Source organism: Erithacus rubecula (assembly GCF_903797595.1).
Source record: "Erithacus rubecula genome assembly, chromosome: 19".
NCBI classification, from domain to species: Eukaryota; Metazoa; Chordata; class Aves; order Passeriformes; family Muscicapidae; genus Erithacus; species Erithacus rubecula.
Genome location: NC_136671.1, coordinates 6,669,785 through 6,684,679, shown reverse-complemented (window position 1 = coordinate 6,684,679; position 14,895 = coordinate 6,669,785). Strand labels below are relative to the sequence as shown.

General features: G+C 41.8%; 1 protein-coding gene across 6 annotated transcripts in view; it reads right to left on the bottom strand.

The window, feature by feature from the left end:
- The window catches only part of ZDHHC8 (zDHHC palmitoyltransferase 8), a 111,483-nt gene extending 96,955 nt beyond the window's left edge, over positions 1 to 14,528 (bottom strand). For 5 of the 6 annotated variants that reach the window (XR_013776377.1, XR_013776378.1, XR_013776379.1 and 2 more), the window contains exon 1: positions 14,297 to 14,528. Coding sequence is in view for 2 of the 6 variants with exons in the window: in XM_079322146.1 (XP_079178272.1) it covers positions 14,297 to 14,400 (104 nt within the window). In the remaining 4 variants the exon portion in view is untranslated. The remainder of the gene's footprint in view (positions 1 to 14,296) is intronic. The other variant, XM_079322147.1, reaches the window with a different exon arrangement.
- Between the last annotated feature and the right edge of the window lie 367 nt (positions 14,529 to 14,895).

The window sequence follows — 14,895 nt, the reverse complement described above, 5'->3', positions numbered from 1 at the left end:
CGCAGCGCATGGAGAGCCCACACTGGGCAACAGAGAGGGGCTGAAATGGAGTCACCACAGCCCACACTGCCCCTCCATTCGGCCCGAGTGACCACAGCCCACACTGCCCCTCCATTCGGCCCGAGTGACCACTGCCCACACTGCCCCTCCATTCGGCCCGAGTGACCACTGCCCACACTGCCCCTCCATTCGGCCCGAGTGACCACAGCCCACACTGCCCCTCACTTCGGCCCGAGTGACCACAGCCCACACTGCCCCTCACTTCGGCCCGAGTGACCACTGCCCACACTGCCCCTCCACCCGGCCCGAGTGACCACTGCCCACACTGCCTCTCCATTCGGCCCGAGTGACCACTGCCCACACTGCCTCTCCATTCGGCCCGAGTGACCACTGCCCACACTGCCTCTCCATTCGGCCCGAGTGACCACTGCCCACACTGCCCCTCCATTCAGCCTCGCTCCAGGGGCAGGAAGAGGTGGAGGAGCTGGGAATAGAGGAATGAAGCTGAGCTTGCAAAAAAAACGGGGTATGAGGGGAAGGTGTTGAGATTTTATCCTTCCTTTTCATGGTCCGAATGTATTTTAATTGGCAATAAATGAATTTTCCCTGAGTTGAGTTTGTTTTGTCTCTGATGGCAACCGGTAAGTGACGTCCCTGTCTTTATCTCGAGCCGCGAGTTTCCCATGGCGCTTCTCCCGTCCCGTGAGGGGAGCGAGGCCGGGCGGGCAGGAGAGCTCCGAACGGGAGCGGCTCCATGGAGCCCTGACACAGCGCTAACTCTGCTTCGTAGCCATGGCTCCAGCACCTGGAACAGCCTCCCTGCACAGAATCTCCCCAGCATCTGTAAATACACAAACCAGCCATTCTGTAGGAAACATGAGCGAGGGTGCGTTTAAACTGCTGTCAGCACCAGCTCTGATCTTTCACGCTGACATTCGCTGCCCCATAAAAGACTGAAGGAATGGCCGGAAGAGAGACAGGTCTCACACAGAGCACTGAGGAAACTAAAGCTAAAAGAAAAAAAGAGGAGAGAGAGAAAGACGATTTCATCAAAAAACAGCCAGCCAGATTTTATTAATCCTGACTGTACTTGCAGGATCTCCAAAGGACTACAGGCTAGTGCATTCCTTATGTAATTCCTGCCAATCACCTCTTTGAGCCAGAAACACCAGACAGAAAGCAGTCTTACCAAAAAAAAAAAAAAAAAAAAAAAAAAACCAAAAAAAAACCAAAAAAAAAAAAAAATAAAAGGCAGGAAAATTCAACTTGGTAGCTTTAGATTCAATAAGATATTGGACATAATGAGAATTCAGGGAAAGGAGATAAGAATCGAGAAGTCAAAAGAAAAAAGGGCAAAACCCCAGCATTTATTTTGAAAACTGTTTATTTAAAATTGCTGCTGACCATAAAATGAACAAAAGTAACAGGAAACCAAATATTGTTGTATCTGAGTGCCATGTTTCCCTGATAATATGGAATAGCATCATATGCTGCAATAAAATGTTTTAGCTGATCATTTCTTGTCTTTTTGGCACTCTGCTGACACACTTTTAAAAGTGTTAATTAAAAAAAAGAATCAAATCAACACTACAAATTGGATAGATTTGTGCCCTACAAACAGTCTCTTCTGACCAGTAATTTGTGGAGCTGGGGCTCAGCCAACTTCCAATGAATCTGTGGAGAGTTTCCAGCAAACTGTCATCGCAGCAGGATGCAGTTCTTGATAGGGTGATCATACATGGCAAGTGAAGTGATGCTGAACTGTCACTAAAAAAGTATATTTTATTGTGCCCGAACCTTCCTTTAAGTCTCACCCAAAAATGGAGATTGTTTATATCCAGATATACATTTATACCATAATGCACCTAAAACCCCATGGTATCCACATGGAAACAAGCTTTTTGGATGATTGTCACATTGTGGGAGAATAACAAAGAACACTGGACCAGCTACAGCTCTAGAACACAAACACTTTTTTATATTTATAAATCAAATAGGCCATGACAAGAGACCTGAACATGCAGTACTTTCCCCTTAGGGATTCTGACTTCTTTCCATTCTATTTTCTTTAGTTTGAAAAAAAGAATTTTAGATTTGATATACATGAGAGCATTTAAGTGTGTCTAGTGCAGCACTCATCCTGTATTCATCTATTGTGGATATTTTTAGAAGGCTATTTCCAAGATACAGGTAAATAAGCACAAAAAGAAAGCTAATCTGCATGTAAAATACAAACAGTAATTTGGAAATTCAGTGTAGATGTATTGACTTTTGACAGGTTTCTGCTTTCTGAACATGGATCCAGTCAAGGCTAGGCAAATACAGAGTAAGAATCAGCAGTCTAAGCCTCCCTTGATGTACTTTCTCTCCAATAGCCTCCAAAATATCACAGGTAATGTCAGGAAAGTGATAGTGAATTATTTGTGTACTCTTGGAGAAAATACAAAATTCCTTCCATGTTACTGCCTTAGAAATCAGAATATCCCTTCTCACCCTGCAATCTCTTCCTTAGATACATAAGGGTGGGGGCGGGGAATGAATGAAAGAAATCCTTGCCTACTGCACAATAACTCATAATACCCCAATTTTATATTCTCCTGTCTTTCCATCCTGCCCCCTACCACTTAAATGAGTACAGACTGCAAATTGTCTGAAATGTCTTCTAAAAGAGATAATTTAGCTTAAATTGCTGTTTTCTGAACTCAGAAGAACAAAGAGCAAACACCACATTTTTAAGACTGTCACCCTACGGATGAAGCAGATTTAAGAGGACTGACTTTCAGAGGGAAAGCTCAGTATTTTCTGAAATTTAGAAAGACCAACTTGAAAACTAAGTCGAGAAGAGAATCATCTGAAGACTAGCAGCCACTGGAAAAGCTGATGGAATGTGTTCAAGTATCTGTTGGTGGAACCGAGAGGGCACAGGTATAAAGCAATATTGAATATTTTCCATTCTGAATCACTTTGCCAAATTAACTGTTAGGCTGCAATCTTTCTGCTACCTCTGCCCTTCAAGCAAAGTATTTGTCCTAATTAAGACTTTAACCAAAATGATTCAGATAGTTCCAAGAGGAAGCGGAAGAATGTTATTCTTTTCTCCTGTCAAAAAGCTCATCCCTTCAGAGTTACAGAACAGGATCCTGTTCTTGGGCTACAGTCATGTTTCAGAAGGATAAGGCCCAGGACACGTGCATGATAAAGGCAGCTGAAGGAACAGATCTAGACCAAGCATGCAGTCCTCCAGATACTCTGGAGTAATCACTTTGCAGTGAGACTTTAATGGGCAGATTCAGGTTCCAGCTTTAGATGGGCTTCAACCCATCTCAATAATTCTTACACAGCTTCATCAGGTTATTTAGGCAGGCACAGTTCAGAAAAAGTGAGAAGGAAACTAAGAGAAGAGATCTGAATTAGATGCAGGCTGTTTCATTAACTAGCTCAATATAACTGTAAGCTTTTGTTATTAAAAAAAAAGGAGAAGAAATGCCTTCCAAAAGAAGAGGCCAAACTGGGACTAAAAGACAGAATGTATATTAAAACCTCAAGTTTTCTAACTGAGGAATTGGCAGGACTCACATGCCCAGGGGAATCAATCCCTCATCAGACATGCAAGCATTCACCCATCACACATGCACAGTATGATGCTTTGGAGACTTATCACAACATACACAATGGCAGAAGCAGCCCGAAAGAAATGTATTTCTAGGGGAACCGAGAAAAAAACTGGCAAGAAGAGACACTTTTTTAATGATGCCAAGTCAATATTACACTCAAAATAGCTTTCTCTCATTTCCAAAACAGTTGAAGCAACAAAAATAAATAACATCACTCTCAAAGACACAAACAAAAGCACAAAACATATTAATCACAAAAATGCAGGATCGGTGCCTCACTCCATTAAACAGAGCTCTCTTGTGTTCAGAGGAGGACAATGTAACTGGCAAATTGCTACACATCTCTTTCCCTTTTGACCAGCCAGCAACTCAGCTTACTGTTCTGGAGCAACTAAATTCACAAAGAATACAGATCTTCTTAGCAAGGAAGAAGATAGAAATGTTGGTCAGATTCTTTGGAGAGGATGCCAAATATGTGTGAGTCACAATAAAGACAGTGGCCCACTGAGAGTACTTACAGTTTCAATACAGAAGAATTGTTTCATCAACTCCTAAAAGCCACCCCAGCTCGACAGATGGGATTAGATTTTGAATTGCATCTTGTAAAGCCTCTACTCTGGCATTTCAGTAGGTAAACAAGTAGTGGATCACCCTTTGTGTGTGTATTGGGCAAAAGGCTTTATCCACCTGAACAGACTGACCTGTCAAGAGAGACAGAACAGCAGGGAAAAAAAATAGTACAAGAGGCAGACAAGATTCAAGATAAGCCCAGGAAGATCCAGAGTGATGGAAAAGATGAAACATAAGAAGTGAGAGATGAGTTCTGTAAAGGGCTTAGTCCACAGCCATGCCTCTCCTTGAGAGGTAGAGTGGCTGGAAGCAGCTACTCAGGGCACTTAAAACCCCCATAGTTCTCCATTTCCTTCTGCTGTCAAGTGCCTCTGAAAGGTAAACCATGTACTTGGGTTATGCTAAAAGTCACAGGTCATGGAAGTGGGCTGTGACAGCAGCTGTGACATTTGGGGTCAACACAAGCCCTGGGGCCCGATCCTACAGAGGATAAAGAGTCTCGTGGGAAATGAGAAGTGGAGGAAATGTGTGTGGTAATGTGTGCTTCAGGAGCACTCTAGGGCCCAAAATTCACAACCTCCCAGCACCCACCACGGGAAGAATTAAAAAGTACCCCACCTAGATGTAAATGGAGAGATGATAGCTGGCTTGGAAGAGCATGTATCTTATCAGATATGAATTATAAATCAAACACAGCAGGCTAGAGGAGGAATCATTAATTTTTCAGTTCTTGAACCACAGATATCATGTTTAGCTCTATCCCACTAGTCTTTGTAATATAATGCATGAAAAATTACTTGGAAAAGTAAGTAGTCATTGTGGAATCACATACAAATAAAAGTTTAAAGACTACAATGTTACCATTAAACTTTTAAAGAGAGACAACAAAGCTTTAGAATATGTATCTCTCTATTCATACATTCATGCAGTGTTCAAGAAACAAAACAGTCTTGTTGCATGATGGATGGCCCAAGATGAATACAGTAGAAACTGTGGAGTTCAGAAGTCCTCTCTGAAAGAATGATCTCCATTGAGTCCTGGGCTGACAGGGCTTCAGCCTGGAGTTGGCACATCTGTGCAAAACTTGCTAAGCACCAGCACTCCAGTGTACACTGCCTCTCTGCCTCAGTTTAAGAAGTAAACAAGGATTAATAGCACTGATGACCTTATGCACAAGTTACACTACTGGAGACCAGAAGGGATTGAGACTTCCTAAGCAGCAGCACAGCTTTGCCCCTGCAAAGTCTTCTCAACTGAAGCATTAGAAAAGGAAAGTAGATGTTTTCCAACCTGTTTATTATCATCAGCAGGCCAAATTCAATGCCACATGTAAGACCTTGCATTTTATTATCATTGCAATATATTTGTCAAATGCCATATTCCAAAATTACTCAAAGATGACAGAACCAGAACCATTTCCAACCCATCCAATACTACAAAAAACCTGTATCTCCCTGTCCTCCTCCACTGTCCAAGTTAACAATGTGGTTCCACAGGAAAGTCTCGAGGCAATGGCTCCTGAGCCCAGTGCCAAAAACAAACCCCATGGAGGGAGAGCTGCCCACCTACAACTCATAGCTCCTGCTGCTTGGAGCCAGGAAACTGCATCACCAAATGCTGGGGGCTGGTAAAACACAGGAGGTGGTTCAGCAAGCTGCTGTCAGCAGACAAGGGTTAACCACAGCATTATTAGATCATAACACATCTGGAGAGTCTTACTGCTGGGGCAAACATTAATCTTCAGAGAAAGCTAAACATGCAAAACGAGATCTCGCTCATGAGAAAGAAATGAAAGGGAGGTTATACACCATGAAAATAATCCTAAATAACTTTTGAAACTGAACTAGCTGAAAATGGGGAGAGGAAGTGTTTTTCCACAAGAAAATACCTGCCTCTCTGAACAGACTGGGATCAGAGTAAACGGAAAAGTTTTAAGCTGAACTTTTCCATTTTGAAGCATTTCTGTGATTGACCCAAGTTTAAATTAAAATGATGCTTGTTTATAGAAATGTCCAAGCTTTCCTTATTCCCAGAGCTGTACTTAAATTGTGTTGATATAGATATTACATTATTTCCCTGAAGACATGAATAAGAGCTAATGTAAATGCCAATTTAGTTTTAAGAATCCTGGGAGAGTAACGCTTTGTCTGGCTTTATTTATGAAGGCCCTTATATATTTAAGCAGTCTCAAGTTTGCTTTGTTGGGCTCCAACTTAAAAAGTAATTTGTTAATTTAGGACTATTCTGTGATTAGTTTAGTCTGAGTGTGTACCAAGGTTTTCTGGAGAGTTGTCATTTCATGGTGTACACTGGAAACAGCTGCTTTGGTGTTTAGATTTCAAATTCAAGAGATATTTTTCCTGCACCTGGAACCCCTGTCTTTTGTTGCTGGATGATCTCAACACACAGCAGCAAAGTACAGGTATTTCATAAGGATTTCACATTTGAAGTGCACAAATTCTGTATTTACACTTTCACAGAGAACCATGGTAACCACTGCAATATCTAAATATGGGTTCCTGTACAGTATATTCCATAATATCCATCCTGAGGAAAACAAAGAATCAAGTACCCACTAGTGTTTACACAATACATTTAGAGTGCAGAATTTCAGACACTTTGGACAGCTTTGAAGCAAGTCTAGCTAAATTGCATTAGTAATTGCAAAAAAGCAATCAGTGACTAATTAAATCCTCTTTCTGGATTCAGATTACTGGCTGAAGATTTATGTAGTAGGCACTATACTGTGGTGTACTCATTGGAATTAATTTTTCCAATCACCAAGCAAGAATCCCTAAAATTGCCTCTCCATGGTAAAATAAGATCAAGGCTGAGTAGATTTTTCCAATCTATGGTATTCTTTGCAAAAGAACAATATAGAATTTCCATTAAAAACTCCAGCATTTCTGTCTCAACCCCCATGCCTCTTCCTCTCAATTCCATTAGCTGCTCACAGTGACAAATGATCAACTAATAGTAGCTCTGTAACAGCACAGCCAAATTGAACATTACTCTTGGATTATAGAGAAATAAGTGTTGTATCTACTGGCTTGAATCAAAAGACAGTAAATCAGTGTTCCACTTCTGCACTGATTACACAAGTGTAGCTCATGTATCTTTTACAGTATTTCTCCCCCACTCCAGTGTGCATCTCCTTCATGCTCTAAATTGGCTTACATCACTTGACTGCTGTATTTCAGATACCTTCCAATGCAAACTGAACAAAGTTCACGGTTTCCCTTCGTTGGCCTTGGAAAGTTTCCTTGTAGCTTATACACTGTATGAGCACAGAAAACCTGTTCCAGTGTTCCAGAGATCCCCACACCACAAGGTCCTACAGCTGATTTCAGCTGAGAAGCAGATAGTAGCAGAGTGAGTTGTTTACACAATAATGTTATGTGTATAATTAGCAACTATCCCAGGTAATGAATATCAAAAATCAGATCTCCAAGGTCACCACATGTATTTCTCTCTCAATTTAAGTTCTGTGTTTTTCAGCAATAACATTCCTTAGTTGACATTACTAACAAACCAATTGAGCTTGAACAATCTTGCAGAGATTGTTTCTATTTATAAAAGGATACACATGTGGCATACTTGGACAAACAAGGACAGCATTTAAATTAGCATCTTGAAAAGGGCTTTGGACAAAGAAAAGGAAAAATTGCTGGTATATTCTTGTACAAAGGCTCAGAGGCCCACCCTGATCTAATTGAGACACTCTCATTCCTATTTCCATATGACCTTAATCTCTGCTTATTAGGAGAAATAGAAAGGAGGTTGCTACTGGCATAAATCACACGCTGTCTACAGCTGTAGCCCATGTACAGCAATAACTTCCATTCCAGTAGCTCTTCTGCTTTTTCAAAGTGGATCTACAATGAGCACTGAAATGCCACTGCAGTGGCTGCAGAAAGCTCTGTATCCACAGCTGAACATGTGTAGCCATTTACTGCCCTCAACAAACATGATTCTCCTTTTTACTTTCTCAAACTACAAGAAGAAAAAATGTCCCCACTGATAATAAATATCAGGTTTTTTTTCTAAAGGAATGAATTTGAATAGCTTTCAGAAATGTCCTGTATTGACAACTTTGCTGTTGGAAGCAAAGATCACTGCCCTTGAAAGCAAAGACCATAAAATCAACTAGCTAAAAGCAATGAAACTGAGGCTTCTTAAAGCATTAAAAAACCAAAACCAAAAACTTTTCACACTTCAGTTAAATATATTCTCCTGTTGAGACGGCCTGTCTTATCTAGAATAACAAGTTTGTCTAGATTCTATTTCCAAAAATTTTATAGCAAGAGGAAATTGCCCCAGCTTGAAAAGACATTTCTTTGGTATAACTGAAGTAAATATTTTTCAGAAGCTTACAGACATGACAAGTGAGATGACTTGGTCAGCCAGGCAAGTGGATTCTTCTTTTGGATTGCAGGGACAGTGGACAGGAAAAACCTGCCATTAAAGATGCATTTAACATGGAAAATGTTAAGGTATCTCAGGAGGCCAAACTGCACTGCTTGAAATCAGTATGTGACTGTGAAGTCAGTTTTAAAATTCACCTGATTAAACTGATGCACACTTTTCCCCCTGTATAGTGTCACCTTCATGGCTATCAGCAAAGCTGCTACCTACCAATTCCAGCTATTTCTTGGTTTGGCATAAGGAAAGCAAAAAAAATAAAACAAAAATCAGAAACACTTTAATATTCCAAGTAGTGAAGAATGGCAACGAAAGAATGCTCAAGGAGGGAGGAAACTCTTCTCTTTCATAATTAGCATTACCACTATCAAATGGACCCCTGGCATGGCTAGAAACAGACAAAGTAGAGGAGCTTTGTGCTCCAAAGTTTTCAGAATGCCAAGGATATCTGATATGACCATCTGATTAGGATGGGGGGAAGTGGATTTGTGGAGTGGCAGTGTTTCCATGTGCTCTCATACACACCACAGCACACCTGGAACTTCTGGCATCTCACAGGACAAGCAATTGCCACCAGAGCTCTTCCAGATCCACAAGCAGCCTTCAGCAAGTATTAGGCAGAAGCCAAACTGTAAGAAGGATGTAAGACCACACTCTAAGGCAGAATTCATGCTGTCCAGCAGCATATCAAGATAAAACAATCTGAGCTACACTTTTATCTTTATTTTCTTTATTATGCTTCTACTTCTCAGAATTCAGTTCTATTTCCTCTAGGCTGGTGTAAAACACACCTGTGTTGCAGATGAAGCTCTGTAACATCTGCAATATACATTTTAAATCACATTTTATCATTTGATCTATCTGAAATCAGAACACTGAACTGGCAGAAGTGAACATCTGCACATATGGAACTAAATACTTTAGGCAAGGAAAACATCTTTGGATACAAATAAAATTCAGTAAAGCAAAGACGATCTATCAGCTTGGCCTTTGCTGGCAACTAAACAAACCCAAGTGAAAACAGCAGATTGTATTTTTCCCTTTTTGATCTGTGAACATATGCAAATGATGGGAGGAAAAGATGTAACAGACAGTTCAAGAACTCTAGGTATGCATATCACTATATTTTCATTAACTACCATCCAGGATGGTTATGATAGCTTTAAACTTTAAAGTGCTATTACCTGTTTATTTTAAGGCTGATCCTGTTCCAGTGCAGGATCAGGTAGCTGCAGGAAGGGGCCAGTGCTTATGATTTAAGGGGTTATTGTATCATAGGTGCATCAGGATTCATATATGTCTAATTACAGAAATGCTGAGTCTTTCTAGTTCATGAAATGCAGTAACACGATATACAAATGTGGGAGGAGGATCACCAATTTTTCTTTAAATATTCATTAACTGAAGCCTAGCTTTCCTCCCTGTTAAGGTAAATCCAGCAGCCCTGCTATGGAGCACAGTCTACCAGCCATTCTTCCTCCTGCCATCTGAACAGCACAGGTTTAGGCTTTTCTCTATTTTCTTTGCACTCCTACTGCGACTTCAACTTCAGTTGCTCTTCTATGCCAATTTATCACTCCTCAATTGTTTCCTGAAGGTTATTGGTATTAGACTCCCTGTGACACAGACTGCATTAGAGTGCCAATTGCAGATGTCTGTGGTGTGTATCTATGATTATCTCCCATTATGACTCTTAAGAACAAAGTTGTTCTCATTTTCAGTACTGACTGAATGAGTTTTCACCTTATTTGTGCTTTCACTTCACCCAGAAAATTACCCATTTTATTATCCCATTTAAATAAATAATATACAGCAGTGTTACTCCATTATATCAAAGAAGTAGTGGCACCTAGACCTTCGTTATGAATTACATGTTTCTGTTGTATTTCAAAGATGCTCAAGAGGCTGCGTGCTTCACAAAATAGTCTGAAAATGGGTATTTTTATCAGAAACTTCAGGCCTACAATATTCAGTGAGAGAATGATGAGCTTTTTTTCTCCTTAGTAGAATGGGCCACAGTTTCCCCTTAAAACCATATGCTTTCAGCTGGCTGTGTAATCTCCAGACAGGCATTGCAGCTGCTGAACTAACTCAGTTCTCAGCACCAACACCTACAGTAAGTAGCCAATTTAAGCGGGTGAAGAGAACTATTAGCTCCAGAATAATTATAGAATCCTTTAGGTTGGAAAAATCTTTTTAGATCACTGATTCCAACTGTTCACAGGTGACATTCTGCTTGCTGACAAAGAAGCTGCATTCTCTGATAGCACTGAATTGCACAACCTAAAATAAGCTCTTGAAACTCAGGGTCTTTCAATGAACACAAATAGGTTTACATCACAACTCTTGGTAGTCCAAGGCATAAGAGCCCAGACTTCACTGAAATAGGTCTAATTGTTACCTCTAACAAAAAGCTTTATGAGAAACATGAAGAAAAAATTATTTTGGTAGAAATAAGTTCAGGTTTGCTAGACCTGAATCACTAGATTTGTCCTATGTGAAGAATTATTTCTTCCTTCATTACACCGTTTGATTTCCTCATATAAGTAAATTAACTTAATGATTCTATACAACATTATTGATATGTTCCTTCATAATGCTTAGAGTTAATGCTTGTTTACTCTCCCACTGTGACAAATTAGACCACCTACTCAGACACTGTATTTATTACTGAAGGAACACACATGGAGTGCTAAAAGCCTGCGATAATACAACTGCAATATTTTGTTGCCTTTCCAGGCAATAATCTTGATAGCTAAATAGTTTAGTTCCCCCTCATAAAACCAGAAGAAATACAGCAGTGATACAGTAAATCCTAAATGCTTAGCTGAAGAAAAAGAATAAAGTAGAATTTAAAATGGAATTTTCCTAAAGTATAACAGTACCACTGATCAGCACCACGATGAATTAATAGTGGACACTCTGTATTTCAAACACTTTATGTGCTGCTTTTTAGCAAAGGTGTTTGGAAAAAAAGCTAAAAATAAAGACCACATTGCTAAAAAGCTAACCCTGGCCTTCAAGTTCAAAGAGCTTTTCATCCAGCAGAAGACACTAATAACGTGTGGCATGAGACCACAAACGAGTCTAGGGAAAAAGCCAAGTCAGATGCTCTGTTTTCATACGTGTTACTCAAGTGTTTCCAGTGCCCTAAAAAGCTCAGTTTTTTCATTTGGTAAGTGCTTTAAAAATAGTTTTTCAATTTTTCCACATATTTTATCCTCTATTATTCAATTCCACCATGCCAAAGTTGCTCTAATCCCTGACATCCCACTGAGGTGATCTGCACCCAAAATTTGATAGGAATCTTGTCCATCTTCAGTTTCATGTATTTATATACAGGTTACTTTATTAACACAGCAGCCTTAGAGCTTAATGACACAAATAAGGAATTAATCAACACACATTTAAATCTTCATCTGATTAAGTTCTTGTCCTATGACAAGGAAGCATGGATTGTATCAAAAGCACTGCTAAAATGGTAAAACAATTTCAGGCCACTGTTTCAACTGCTGTGTATCAGAGCTCAATCCAACATCAAATGAGTTGTACAAATCAACACACCTGAAAATTCAGGTCTACCTCAGCCTTTAATAGCATATCACAACAAAAAGATCTCCAGGGGACAAAACATTGCCTGTGGAAAAAGATAAAAAATGGAAACACTCAGGAAAGGGGAAAATACCCACCGCCACACAAAAGAAACTAATCTCATGCATATGGCTTGCTTTGATTCCACAACAAAGATAGATTTTACTAAAACTGCTCAGCTTGAAAAACAACAGCAATCCCATACAAATTCATCTGAGTATTTTTGAATGGACAGGACTTCAGATTCTGCCTGACAACAGTTGCTCAATTATGTGTTACTTTTATTACACACAAGACTTGGCAGCAGCAGAGAACGTATGTCTGGGACAATCCTCGAAAAATTTACTAACACTTCAAGATACACAGGCCAAGTTACAATATGGAGAGATCCTTAAAATACTTCATTTTGCATGTAATTATTCACTGATAACAGAGGGAGCAGAGTGAAGTTTCAGATCTGGTAATAGATTAAAGGCAATTGCTTCTTCCATACAAATTATAAAACGAACATCTCAGCTGATGTCCTGCTGCCAAAAGGATGTTTCAACAACAACTGTGTTACCAGGAAAGTCTTACATCACTAAGCAATTTGCAGCTCTACACTGGAAGTATCATATGAAAACAAACATACAGCTTCCAAAACAATCTTAGCATACATCCATTCCTCAAGCAACCGGAAAAATAAATGCTGGCATTAAAGCCCCTTTTTTTTTTTTTTTTATCATTTAATATTCACAACTCCGGGGTCAACCAAGTTCATCACAAAAGCCAACTTACATCTTGTGTTTGCCTGTGAGCACCAAACTATAATTAGATCCCCAAATGAAGAATACTTGTACTAGCTCCTGAGACTTGACCAGTTCTTGAAACAGTGTAATATCCTGAAAGGATTTATCCGTATTTCATTTCAAATGCACTGAAAACAAAATCAACGCATATTACATCAAGAGCAAAGCTCGGTGTCAAAATCTGTTCTGATTTAAGAAACTGTTAGACCAAATAACATTTACATTTTATTCTGAAATCCTACATTGAGATTACCATACCAGCGATGAGCATTTTGAAACACTGAGAATCATATCACAGCCAAACCACAAAAGATAATGACACAGACACATACTCCCACTCTTATAGAGCCTTCTGCTTTCAACAGCTTCACTGAGCTCAGTTAAAAAATAGCAACGGCAAAACAAGGAAAACAGTTCCAAAATAAGTAAAACAATAAAATCTTAATATGCAATAGCCATATTTTCACCTTCCCAAAGGCAGCCTAGTCAAAGCTCCTTTCAGAGCACAGCTCTGTAGCATCTCTGGAAACACGGACACCGCTGCAGGGAGGGTGCCGCCACCCCCGCACAGGAAGGGTTTGCGAGCTACAGAACTCGAGTGTGGAAAGGGAAACAGCCGAAGCACTACGGCACTCACATATTAATATACCTATACAGGAGAGCTGCAAGCAGACAACCACCGCTCCATTCTGCGTTTAAGGGAGAAGGGAATGAGAGAAGAAGAAACAGAGAGGGGAAAAGTTTCCTAGTCTTTCCTTCAAGCAAATGTAAATTTGTTCATTAGCTCCTCAAGCTTTCAGGAACAGTTACATAAAAATACGTAAAATCGGTAATGCTTAGAATAGGATTCCTTCCACTTCAAAAGGATAAACGCTGAGACAGGCAGAGATTGACGGGAGAGGGCAGCTCTCCCTCCCGGAGCACAGAGACTCCGGCCAGCTGAGACAGGCTGGATCCACGCCTGTCGGCAGCGGCGCGGCTGGGGCTGCATTTCCCTCCCGGACACCAGCCCTGCACCGGCGGGCACAGGGGCTGCGGGGCTCGGGCATCTCTGATGCACACAGCCGGCAGCTGCGGGAGGCTGATGGGGTTTTACGTGCCATGAAATGGTGGATCTGACTGTCAGGCACATTTTAAGATAGGGAGAGATGGTGAGCCTCTGCAAACCAAAGGCGGGCAGGGATAGCAGGAGGCAGGCGGGGAGCGGGACCAGCAGCGGCGGGGCCTGCAGGACTGTCAAGCCCGGCCGCCTTCCCCCGCCGGGCCGGGCGGCCCCAGCCCGGGCCCCCCCTCCGCCAGAGCCGTACTTACGTGAAAACAAAAAATAAAGTAGTCGAACCCACTAATAAGGCAGCTGCTGTGGAGACCGGGATGTATTTCGTAGGTTTAAACCTCTTTCCAGTGCTGCTGGGCATCCTGTAGCTTACACATCACTATGTAAATCCAACCCGAGAGGAGGGAGCCGGGAGGATGCGGGTCCCTCCGGCGCGGGGAGAGCGGGACCCGGGCGGCTGGGAGGGACGGGAGAGGGACGGGAGCAGCTGACCTCCAGCACAGGAAATCCCACCCACACCGCCCAGCCCACTCGGCTGATGTCAACCAGCCCCTTAAGGTAGCGCTGCGGGGAGACAGGAGCGGGGCGCCAGCCAGCACAGCCCCGCGGAGGGGCGGCCGGGCTGCGGCCGCTCGGGCCTCCCCCCCGCAGACAGGGGGCCCCACTTCTGTCCTTTCTACAGGCACGTCCCCCCCCAAAAAAAGAAAACTGGCAACGCATTGCGCTCCGCAGGGCGCTGTGTGGGACGCTGGAGCTCCTGTAGCAGCAGCTCCCTGAGCAGCGCGGCTCTAGAGGGGCTGCGGACGCGGCACCGCCGCTGCGGCCCCGGAGCGCTGCGGGGTCCGCGCTGCGAGCG